Source organism: Embiotoca jacksoni, unplaced genomic scaffold (genome assembly GCF_022577435.1).
Source record: "Embiotoca jacksoni isolate LCO1_2020_lvr unplaced genomic scaffold, fEmbJac1.0.p SCAF_3, whole genome shotgun sequence".
NCBI lineage: Eukaryota > Metazoa > Chordata > Actinopteri > Embiotocidae > Embiotoca > Embiotoca jacksoni.
Window position 1 is genome coordinate 23,978,083 of NW_027185381.1, and position 10,757 is coordinate 23,988,839.

The 10,757-nt window shown below is 42.0% G+C and overlaps 2 protein-coding genes across 3 annotated transcripts; one reads left to right on the plus strand and one right to left on the minus strand.

The window, feature by feature from the left end:
• Positions 1–50: 50 nt before the first annotated feature.
• coq9 (coenzyme Q9 homolog (S. cerevisiae)) lies at positions 51–4,737 on the minus strand. The gene is made up of 9 exons (XM_069161881.1): positions 4,628–4,737; positions 3,582–3,825; positions 3,293–3,428; positions 2,555–2,697; positions 1,852–1,936; positions 1,658–1,762; positions 858–1,013; positions 523–576; positions 51–405 (listed from the first exon to the last, which is right to left on the minus strand). The coding sequence occupies exons 1-9, from the start codon at positions 4,683–4,685 to the stop codon at positions 370–372; spliced, it is 1,017 nt and encodes a 338-aa protein (XP_069017982.1). The 5' UTR covers positions 4,686–4,737; the 3' UTR covers positions 51–369.
• Positions 4,738–4,974: 237 nt separating this feature from the next.
• ciapin1 (cytokine induced apoptosis inhibitor 1) lies at positions 4,975–10,755 on the plus strand. Of its 2 annotated transcripts, none has more exons than XM_069161883.1 (10): positions 4,975–5,030; positions 5,683–5,732; positions 6,348–6,510; positions 6,896–7,039; positions 7,584–7,663; positions 8,629–8,797; positions 9,387–9,463; positions 9,589–9,710; positions 10,362–10,443; positions 10,560–10,755. In XM_069161883.1, the coding sequence occupies exons 3-10, from the start codon at positions 6,354–6,356 to the stop codon at positions 10,668–10,670; spliced, it is 942 nt and encodes a 313-aa protein (XP_069017984.1). In that variant the 5' UTR covers positions 4,975–5,030; positions 5,683–5,732; positions 6,348–6,353; the 3' UTR covers positions 10,671–10,755. The 2 variants fall into 2 exon arrangements, with proteins under 2 accessions (XP_069017984.1, XP_069017985.1); XM_069161884.1 differs by having other exon boundaries at positions 5,003–5,042.
• Positions 10,756–10,757: the final 2 nt, after the last annotated feature.

Below are 10,757 nucleotides of genomic sequence, written 5' to 3' on the forward strand. Positions count from 1 at the left end.
AATCTGATGACTGATTTAATATAAATCTTCAAGACAAGACAAACAATATGTTAAATATACAGTACTTACTTTATTGAACTGCATTCAACAACTAAATTACAGATCTTTGTGTCCTTCTGTACAAAAGGGAAAAAAATGATCTGAGCAGGAAATCTTGGACAGTGAAACAAGGCAAGTCAAAGTCCTGCCGGTGGACAAAAAGAGACGTATCGCCTGTGACAAATGGGGACTCACTCTTGCTTAACAAAAGTCATAACCCAAAGCTTTCAGTCTTTTCATACATTTAATCAGAAATAAGAGCAAAGAGAAAATTGATCTTCAGCTAATGACGCAACTCGGATGGTTGTGATCAGTGCGAGATGTTTCACATCATCGCTTCTGGTTCATCCCCGAGAGGTTCTTCAGCTGTAAAACACAAGACGTGCCGAGCCAACTTCAGTTTAATTCTCCATTTATGATTCAGTTTACCGACATTGTTTCAAATCAACCTTTGAATGCGTCAGTCTTTGCTGACAGACTCACCGTCACAGCGGCTCCCACGAGCCCCTGCACCATGGCTTCACCCGTCGACTGCACCTATTCAACACAGCGGAAAACACAATTTACAACAACATGACTGGAGAAACGGGTCGAAAGTCATGAGAAGGCTGTTTTGACATATTTAGGAAAGTACTCGTCAAGTAGAAGGAGGAGGTGGTTTTCTTTCGATCTGAGGTCAGTTATGAAATTAATCCACTGATGGATGAAGCTGAGGAACTTAGAGATGCGTGAGCTCCGAGATGAGTATAAAAAAACATCTCTTTAATGACCACACTTCATCTGTGTTGGTGTTTAATGCTATAGGAGGTGCTCTCTACCTGTTTGGCTGTGCCGGCCATGTTGACCACATCCTGAATTCGATTATCAAGGAAGCTCCAGGTGTCCAGGAAGTCTGGAGAGGAATCCTGAACCATCACCAGCTCTGTGGTGTTGTAGATGCCCGTCAGCGCCGCCCGTTTGGTGTACCAGTTCATCTACAACAGAAAAGAGTCAGACGGTAAATACAGAACAACTAATAAATGACTTACTCTGTTAACTTTAGATAAAATAAGACTTTATTAATCCTGCAGTGGGAAAATGTTGTCGTCACAGCAGTTTAGGAATACAGGTGGGAAAGATAACTACACAGAAATACAATAATTCATTAAATTACAAATACGCATACAATAAAAATAGAATAGAATAAAAAAATTATTTTGAAAATGTAAGAAATAAAGCCCGATGTATAAATACACACAGAAGCTATATACACAGAATATCTAAATATGCTGATATTCCCTGATATTCCCTGATATTCCCTGACCTGTGGGAACCCCGTTTCTCTCTTGGCTGTTGCCTTGTTAGTTTAACAGCAGCAGGATTGTTGCTGTGGTCGATGATGATTAAACTGGAACCGGCTTCAACCTCTTTTGATATATATTCTCAATTTTGAAGTGACAGCTGCCATAAACAGTGACAACAAGTCGGGTGTTGGTGCGCGTGGTGAGGAGGGGGGGGAACCTAGGAGGTGACAGGCTGTTTATTGCGGGGGTGGTGATGAAAGGGGGACAGGAAGCTATAACCAGAAGAAGAAGAAGAGGAGGGGGGGGGGGAGTGGAGGGTGACAGGATCCACTCACGTCTGTGGATCGGTCCCCGGCGTAGTACCACATGTCGTCCACCAGGGTGGAGAGGTGCTTCAGGCTGTCGGGGATGTTGTGAGGAAGGAGGACGATGCTCATCGCCTGGAGAACGAGGACACGAAAGTCTGCGTCACTTCTGTTCCTGGCTGCTCATCTTCTGCTGTGACTCATCCACCGGAGTTATACTTTACCTGCGGCCATGTTTCGATGTAGGGGGTGTACATCCGCAGTCTGGTCTCTACGGCATCTCTCAGGAAGTCGGCAGTCTTCTTAGGTCTGCAACACATGAAAAAGGTGAAATCTGTCATTTTTTAATATGTTTGAACAGAGTCCACTTTAGTTACGTGTAAATGAAAATGGAGAACTTTTTTTTTTTTTGTGAAACTCAAGGAAAGTGAATCTTAAAGTTAATTAAAAAAAAAAGTATCTTTCAGACTGGATTAATTTCTTGAGGGGAGGAAGGATGGCTTTAATATTACCACCACAGGTTGGTGTTTTTATTCAAATGATCCAACGTATGCGAGATGTTTTTCACCCCCTCTCGAGTAATAATGATTTCAGGTGAAATTACCTCCTTTTTTTCCCCCTGTGATTTAAATGGAGTCTGAAGCCAAGAGTTTGTCTTTTAAAATGATTCTGAAGTTTTGTGGATGTAAAGTTGCTGAATGCTCGTGTCTATGACAGACTGAAAGTTTAAAATCGGGTCCAGAAGGATGAGTTAAATTACCAGGAATCAGAGACCGTATTTTATCCCCCATCAACCCTCATAAATTCAAATCCCTTCTCAATGGGCCTTAAATTATTGTTTGTCCATGACCGGTTTATGTTGAGCTGTAACAGAGAATTATGTGTGTGTGTGTGTGTGTGTGTGTGTGTGTGTGTGTGTGTACATACTCCGCCTGGCCCAGCTGGACCTGATTGTGTTGCTCCGCCAGGATCTCTGTCAGCTGTGCGTTGCACTGGGCGATGAAATGTAGGACCAAGTCTCCGGCTCCGTTGTAGAACATGCCGGTGGAGGCCGAGGACAAACCCAGAGTCTGGAACCAACACAAACATTAGACAAATAATAGTGAACACAAACAATCTGAAATCTCTATTTACAGCTGAGGATTCTGTTTTCTTCTTGTTTATGTGCTGATCTTTGTTGAGGTTTTTTTTTTTTCTGTCTTTATTGGACAGCTGATGGAAGAGAGACACAAACTGAGGATGATGCAGGTCTTGGTGGGAACCTGAAAGCTCTCAGCTTCCAGGATGCACCACATGCTGCAACTCTATTAGTCCTTTCTCACATATTCCTTCTTGAATGGTGCTTTTATGTCCCATTAGAAGGTGTGAAATAGAAGAATAACATCTTATTGTTGTTTTGGTGGTTTGTATTTGCCCGTTTGTACTGTTCAAAAACTAAATTAGGACAAACACTTCCCATGTCGGGCGTATCGTATTTTCAAGTTAAGTTTCTCTGTAGGTCTGTATTTATTTTGGACTGTTTGACAAACATCTGCACTTTTATTAAAACATCTCTGCTTTCTCTAAAATGACACTGAAGCCTTTTTTTTTTTTAGACAAATTTCCACGTATCGACGGTGCGTTCGGTGCGACGCGAGTTGTTCTTCCATTTGGACAGCGGCTCACCTCGGCGCCGGCCGCAACGGCTTCCATCGACCAGCCGTGCATCGGGACAAACTCCAGAGCGGCGCTCAGGATGCGAGCTTGAAGCTGCTCCTCCGTTTCGTACTCCTCGCCCTGCTCTCCGCTCTGGTCCTGGTAACTGTACGCGGACAAACAGGGATGTTTTTAAGCGGAAATAAAGCACGAGGAGAGAAGTATCGCCGGCGCTGCTCCGCATCGGGAAGCGGCAGCTTTAATGACGCGACACAAGTTCTCCGTGACGGACATCCTGAACGCTTCTGCTCCGACTGACCTGGTGTTCGGCCTGGCAGCCTCCTCGGCCGCCGGCTCATCCCTCGAAGCTCCTGCCGCGTCCTGGTCGGCAGAGTGAGCCTGGTAGTGCTCATGGTAGGTTGTGGAGGAGGAGGATGATGATGATGATGATGAGGAGGAGGGTTTGTGAGTTTTGGATTCGTCCCGAAGCCTCAGCGCTGCACAGTGGAAGCCTCGTCTCAGGCTGCTGCACGTAGGGTTTGTTGCTGATGGTGCGGCCAACACTGCGGTGGAGAAATAGTTGGATTAATTCCTAGAGATTCAGGTGAGAGCCGATTCCTAAACAAAACCAATCACTTCCTTTGAGCTCAAAAATTTGGTTTTAACACAATAATTAAAAAAAAGTACAAAATTTTTCAGAGAATGTTTTAGAAGTTAAACGCAGCAAATATTTGATATATTTATTTGAGAAATGCCCAAAAAATATATTTCAATTTCTAAATAACTGCAGAATAATTCCGGTTGATCATAAACCAATCGATTATTCGCTGCAGCTTTTATTTTGTATTGCGTGCTTCAACCTCAACATAAATATAGTCCTATAATAGATAAAACGTGTGTGTGTTCTCCATGTGAAGCTCCTACTGTGATACAGTAGATAGAAAAAAACAAGAGCTATATTATTAGAAACACTTTGACAGCTTGCATAACTGCACAGAGGACGCCCCCCCCCCCCCAGCTGCAGGAACTTGTTTACATGATTACAATGCAATGCATGTGTTTGGATTGAGGTCTACCTGACCAAGTTACTTTACCAATAACTGTCCTCATAATAATAATAATAATAATAATAATAATAATGCACTTTTTGGAGCTGCAGCCAGTTTAATGTCAGCTGATTCTGTCCTTCATGACTTTGGCACACACAGTTAACGTCAACAGTGGCTCGGGTCCAAAATAGGTTCACTTAAAAAAAAAAAAAAAAAAGCCGAAACAATGCACAGTGCAGGAATAATCCCCCCCCCCCCCCCCCCATCATATTCTTTACTAACACCCAACAACCAGAAGCCGTGGTGGCCGTCTTACCGCTGCCCAGCCCCCGGAGTGTCCTTCCAGCTCGCAGACCTCTCAGCAGCACCGCCATAGCTGCACGGAGAGGTTTCAGAGCTGCGTCACTTCAACCGCGACTCGGTCAGAAACGGAAGTCAACTAGATAAAGGCTTTTTTTTTTTTTTTTTTAAACTAAAACTCATAAAATTATTTCGTATGGGGGAAAATAATCTACCTTTTGTCCACAAAGTACTTCATATTATCTCTAAAATACATCGCGTACTATATTTTCACGTTTCCACGGGATACTTCGATTGCCCCCCCCCAAAAAAAAAACCCCCAAAAACGGCACAACACGTTCGCGAAGCTTTTATTTTGAAAATACAAAACAGGAAACGCAATTCTGACGTCGACACTTCAACTGCAGTCGAGACGGGAGGTAAATTGCGGCGTACGACCAATTTTACTCTCTTTTTATTGAAGTAATTAAGCTACCGGAGGTGTTTTAAAACAATATTACGTAAACATAAGTGCATAATGTTCGCGGTTAGCCGTTAACGGCCTCTCACGGCGGTAACACCGGCGGTAACACCGGACACCGGCTCCTGCGTCACGTTTTTTATTTTTTTTGTTTGTTCGTTATCTTCACGTGCTAACGGTTATTTAACAAAAGGCTTTTTACATCATAACGTCACTTTTATAACCGGTTTTTATTGATTATTATTGACGGAGGAAGAAGCTTGGAGACTTTCAAAGAGAAACGTTGAGACATTTCTTCAGTTTAGGCTTAAAAAAAAAATCGTAAATATTTACGTCAATAAAAGAATAGTTTTATAAAAAAAACTGCTTTTTTGTTGTTGTTGTTGTTGTTTTGTGCCATCAATCAATACATTCAATAACAACTGAGTCTAAACAGCTTTTTTTTTTTTTGTTGTTGTTGTTTTTTTGTGCCATCAATCAATACATTCAATAACAACTGCGTCTAAACAGCTTTTTTGTTGTTGTTGTTGTTGTTTTTTTGTGTGCCATCAATCAATACATTCAATAACAACTGAGTCTAAACAGCTTCTTTTTTTTTTTGTTTTTTTTAGGAATATCTGAAAAGACTTGAAGGATTCAGCCCCTTTGCTGTGGATCCAAGGTGCATCCTGTTTACTTTTAATTATCTTTTTTGGTTTTGTCTGCATCAGGACGAGTGTTTGTGAGATTTGTAAAGACTCTTGTCTTCAACTTCGCAGGCTCAAAGCTGGTATTTTAACATTTAATGTCTAAACTTGGCTGAACTTTCAATTACAAATTCTGCTCCAGCTCAGCCCTTTCTATTAAATACGAATACACAGTGTAAATCATGGTAGTAAAACTCTCAGTAATCTGCTTTACGTTACCCAACTCCGGTCAAAGTGGTCCGATTGAAGCTGAAGTTCCCCTTTTGGTCAAACTGTGAAAGTGGTCTTTGACCTTCACTGACGTTGTGTTGAATGGACGAGGCTATTGACCTTCCCGGCGCTGTTTATTTTGTTATTGTATAAATATGGGGCGGCTTTAAGTTTACTTGGTACAGTTAGTCTGTCATTATGAGCAAATGCTGAATTCTTGAACCTCCCCATGAACATTTATGTAGTGTTTCCTGGGAAAGATGTCACAGTTCAAGATGAGCAAAATACCAAATGATGCTGTAGTTTCTTTTCTTTTCTTTCCCCGTTTTGAAGTCCCCCACCCTCCCCCCGAGCCTGAGTGAATCTTTTGCTTCCTCCAGGACACCATGGCAGACCTCGGCGTCAGAGCGGGAGACAAAGTGATGTTTGTGTGGGACCAGCCGGCGTCGCCCGCGGGTTTGAAGCGGTATGCGGAGGAGCTCGGTGGCGTCGTCGGGGGCGACGGCAAAGTGGCAGTAGAGAACATGGAGAGGCTGCTGCTGTGTGAGTTACCCTCCGCCTGATTTAAAAGTCACAACCACCAAGACTTCTTGTTTTTTGTGTTAAAAAGAGTGTATGCTGGGATTTATTCTCTCGTGAAGAAAAGTCTGAAAGCGCGTTATTTTCTGTTGAAACAGGAAATCAAAAATGATTCCTTATTATTGGGACATTTAGGCAGAATACAAGCATTGTTTAGGAGTTGTCTACAGTAGTGAGAGTTTCTTTCTTTTTCTTTTTTTTTTAAACAAAGTATTAACTTTTTTTTTTGGAGCATCAGCATCTGGATAAGAAAAATGTGAATATATTTTACACGTTTCCTGTCCAGCACAGTTAATATACCCTGAAAGGCGTCATTTAAGGAGTGAGCTTGAAATCTTCCTCTCCTCAGCCTCTCATTCAGCCTCCACCTTCGACTGGGTGCTGTCGGGCCTTCTGGCTGACACCTCCTCCGTCCACAGCTTGGAGACTCTAGCGGAGATGGCCAGAGTGCTCAAGCCCGGCGGGAAGCTGCTCCTGGACGAACCGGTTACAGGTGAGAGACGCTAAATCGATTTATCATACGTCGATTTATCACCCAGCTCCTCCTGAGGGACCCCGGACGTTCCCAAAAGAATCCCGTCATCGAATATGAAATACGCTTCAAAAAGCAGGCTGACGGCTATCGGTGGGCGGGACTTGTATCGCTGGGTTTCCAGTGAGATCGGTCAGATCCGCCGCTCGCTCCTCCCCCAACCCGCCCAAATATGGTCACTTCCTGCTCCAAACTAGCATGATGGCGCCGACTCTCGGGGTCAGGCAGCGTCGCTGTACAGTTTATACAGAGATGGTAAAACGACAAAAATCACAGGGACGATATCTTTGAACCTCTAAATAAGCTTCAATAAAAACGAAAAAATATTAGACATTTTTCATAACATTATGTTTTATACGGATAAAATCCCTCTCAAAAACAAAAACAGAATAGATCGTCTTATTATCGCTCTGCTGTTTTTAATCCATAAAGTCACCGCCCTGCTCCGATTGCAGCTCTGCTCGTGCTGCGGTTGTGTTCGAGTCGTATCTGTCTTGTGTTTCAGGCTCGGAGGCGGCGAGCGTGAGGACCGCCGAGAAGCTGGTGTCGGCTCTGAAGCTGTCCGGCTTCATGTCGGTGGCGGAGGTGAGCGAGTCGCTTCGGAGACTGAAAAATGGAAAACACTCCCCGGGGTCTTTTGTGTCTGTGAGGCGCGGTTGTTGTTTCAAAAACCAGGTCACGTTTCTGCAGTTACAGTTGCACTGCAGTGCATCAGGCACCAGAGGGAAGTGCTCCACAAATCCACAAAGGCGACGACACCGTGAAGCAGGATCAGGAGAAACATCTGTTTCATTAGAGCTCGCTTTCTATTGTAGAGAGAACTGAGCTGGAAGATGTTGTTTGGTTTTATTTAACTCTGTTTGACTGCCGGACATCTTATGAGAATTGTTTCAAAGATTCTGACGTTTTGTTTTGTGTTGTTTTGTTTTTTTTGGGGGGGGGGGTTAAGAGTCACAACATCCTGGAAACGTATCTTTCCAAACTAAATTCATTCAAATTTTGAGCTGGACGAACTTGAATTGGAGGAAAGAACCATTTGTTGAGAATCTCTGTTGGTGATTTAAAACAAATCACCAACAGTAATGAATTTAATGAACAACTTGATATACAGTATTTACATCATGGAAAATATTTTTCCTGTATCTATAAATGCTGCTGGAGTGAAAGAATTTCCCCTTGGGGATTAATAAAGTATCTATCCTATCCTATCCTATCTATCTATCGATCGATCGATCTATCTTAATTTTAAGTTGAGAAATCCATAAAAATAGTTAAATTGAGAATATGACAAAATGGATTACTTGCATCAGAAACTCGTTATATTGTGAATGTATTTGTTTTTGTTTATGCTTGAAAGGTTTTTGTTGTTCTTTATAGTGTTTTATTATGCGTTTGCTGTTTAGTCTCAATACTTGTCATGTTGAAATATTGGTACCCCATCGACATTTTTTGAAGACTTATTTATTTATTTATTTTTTATTTTTTTCAGAAAATCTCCTTTCAGATCTGTTGATCGTCTTTTTTTTTTTTTTTTTTTCTTCCCCGTTCAGGTCAATAAAGCAGAACTGAGTCCCGAGGCGTTGAGCTCCCTGAGGGCGGCCACCGGTTACCAAGGCAACACCCTCTCTCGAGTTCGCATATCTGCCTCCAAGCCCAACTTTGAAGTGGGATCGTCCAGCCAGCTCAAGCTGTCATTCGGGAAAAAGACACAACAGCCAGGTCGGTTTTCTAAGCGCGGTTTAAATGTTGTTGTTTTTTTTCTCTAACATGAGCTTCAGATGCAAAAAACAATATCCTGATGTGGGTTTTATATTTAAAATGTTTAAAATTGTACAGCAAGGAATTACAAAAATGATCACCGTTGAATTAAGCATTTTTATTTATTTATTTTTTTTTTTTTATTGCTTTAAGAGAATTCATTATAATTGAGAGTTTTTATATCACAGATTTGTCACAAAAATCCTTGAAGGTAATAATTTGCAAACCAGCAAATATTACGTATTTTTTTTTTTTTTTTTTTTTTTTTTTTTTAATTTGCACACATAAAACACCATAAAACCCAGACGCTAGAAATAAAACATGTAACAGGACCTATCGAGAGGTCTTTGAGCGGACCTCCATCGTACATAACACGTGCAGACGCTACCTTTTTTTTTGTTTCATAATAATTTATCGTCATTATGTCGCATACTTGTATTTTTTTTTTCTATTTGATTTTAAACGGCCTCTCTCGGTTTCCCGTGAGGCTCTTTATGTTTTCGGGGTTGACGTGAAGCCGATTACTCTCTCGACCGTCTGTGATTTCCAGCAGAGAAACCCGCTCTGGATCCGAACACCGTGAAAATGTGGACGCTGTCGGCCTTCGACATAAACGACGACGACGTGGTGAGTCAAACGTTTTACTTTTACGCAGGTTCAGTTTTTATTGAAACGGTTTCAGAGGTCGGTCCGTTCAGCGGTTTGTGCTGCTTTTCGTCTGCGTCGTGTTTTCACGTCCCCGTCGGCCGCAGGACCTGCTGGACTCTGACGCTCTGCTGGACGAGGAGGATTTGAAGAAGCCCGATGCGGCTTCTCTTAAAGCTCCCACCTGTGGAGAGGGAGCCGCCAAGAAGAAGAAAGCCTGCAAGAACTGGTGAAAGCTTTTTCTTTTTTTTCCTTATTCATTAATAGAAGTATGTTTCGAGTATTTAGGAGCCACAGCAGAGCGCTCTGGGCTTTTTGGTTCTATCGCAGCATCTGTTTTGCTTCTTACTCGAGTAGGTTTTTTTTTTAGAGAGAAAAAAAAAAGCTTTTATTTAAGCTACAAAAAAAAAAAAAAAGATTCAAATCTCACATTTGTTTATTGTTAAAACACATTTTCTGTACTGAAATCAGGTGACTGATGTCTGACTGTGTTTTATTCAAGTGTATCTCCATTTTTATTTGTATTTTTCTCTCTCTAAAACTTCATTTAGCCACTTCTGTAATCTCACTGTAAATCCCGGAAGGACTCTACAACAATGTCGACACTCTTTATATTTCTTTTTTTTAAAATAATGGTCACAACGCACGTGCGATTTTCAGATTATTTTTCAAATCATAACATGTGAAATAGGAGACAGAAAGAAGAGACATGGGAATTTTGACACATTTTTATAAACAATACATTTTTTTGGTAGAAACTTTTATACTCTAAACTTCCACTTATTTGGGCTTTTAGCTCCTCCACCCACCTCTGCTTCTTCTAAGCACGTTTTGAAGCCCTTAGAAATGACGTGATCCCGTATGTTGTGTGTTTGTGAAGCACGTGCGGGCTGGCTGAAGAGTTGGACCAGGAGGCGAAAGGAAAACCGACCACCGACCTTCCAAAATCAGCCTGTGGGAGCGTGAGGACACTTTCATTTTCAAAATGTTTTATTTATTGTTTTTTTTTTTTTTTCACATTTCCTCTCGCATCAGTAGTAACAGAAGAAGAAATAATGACTTTTTTGTTTCGCGGCAGTGTTACCTGGGCGATGCCTTCCGATGTGCCAGCTGCCCGTACATGGGGATGCCGGCGTTCAAACCGGGAGAGAAGATCGTCCTGGACAACCAGACGCTGACGGACGCCTGAAGCGGCAGAATTTCGCGCCTCGACCGCTTCCTGCTGCGAAACATCACATTCCTTTTCTTTTTTGTCTTTTTCCATCCAACCCGAATG

Coding starts and splice junctions, on each gene's coding strand:
- coq9 (XM_069161881.1), bottom strand. CDS start 4,685: ATGGCGGTGCTGCTGAGAGGTCTGCGAGCTGGAAGGACACTCCGGGGG. Junction 2,698..3,292: donor CCGTTGCGGCCGGCGCCGAG/GTGAGCCGCTGT, acceptor TGTTGGTTCCAG/ACTCTGGGTTTGTCCTCGGC. Junction 406..522: donor TCGTGGGAGCCGCTGTGACG/GTGAGTCTGTCA, acceptor TGTGTTTTACAG/CTGAAGAACCTCTCGGGGAT.
- ciapin1 (XM_069161883.1), top strand. CDS start 6,354: ATGGCAGACCTCGGCGTCAGAGCGGGAGACAAAGTGATGTTTGTGTGG. Junction 6,511..6,895: donor CATGGAGAGGCTGCTGCTGT/GTGAGTTACCCT, acceptor TCCTCTCCTCAG/CCTCTCATTCAGCCTCCACC. Junction 7,040..7,583: donor CCTGGACGAACCGGTTACAG/GTGAGAGACGCT, acceptor CTTGTGTTTCAG/GCTCGGAGGCGGCGAGCGTG.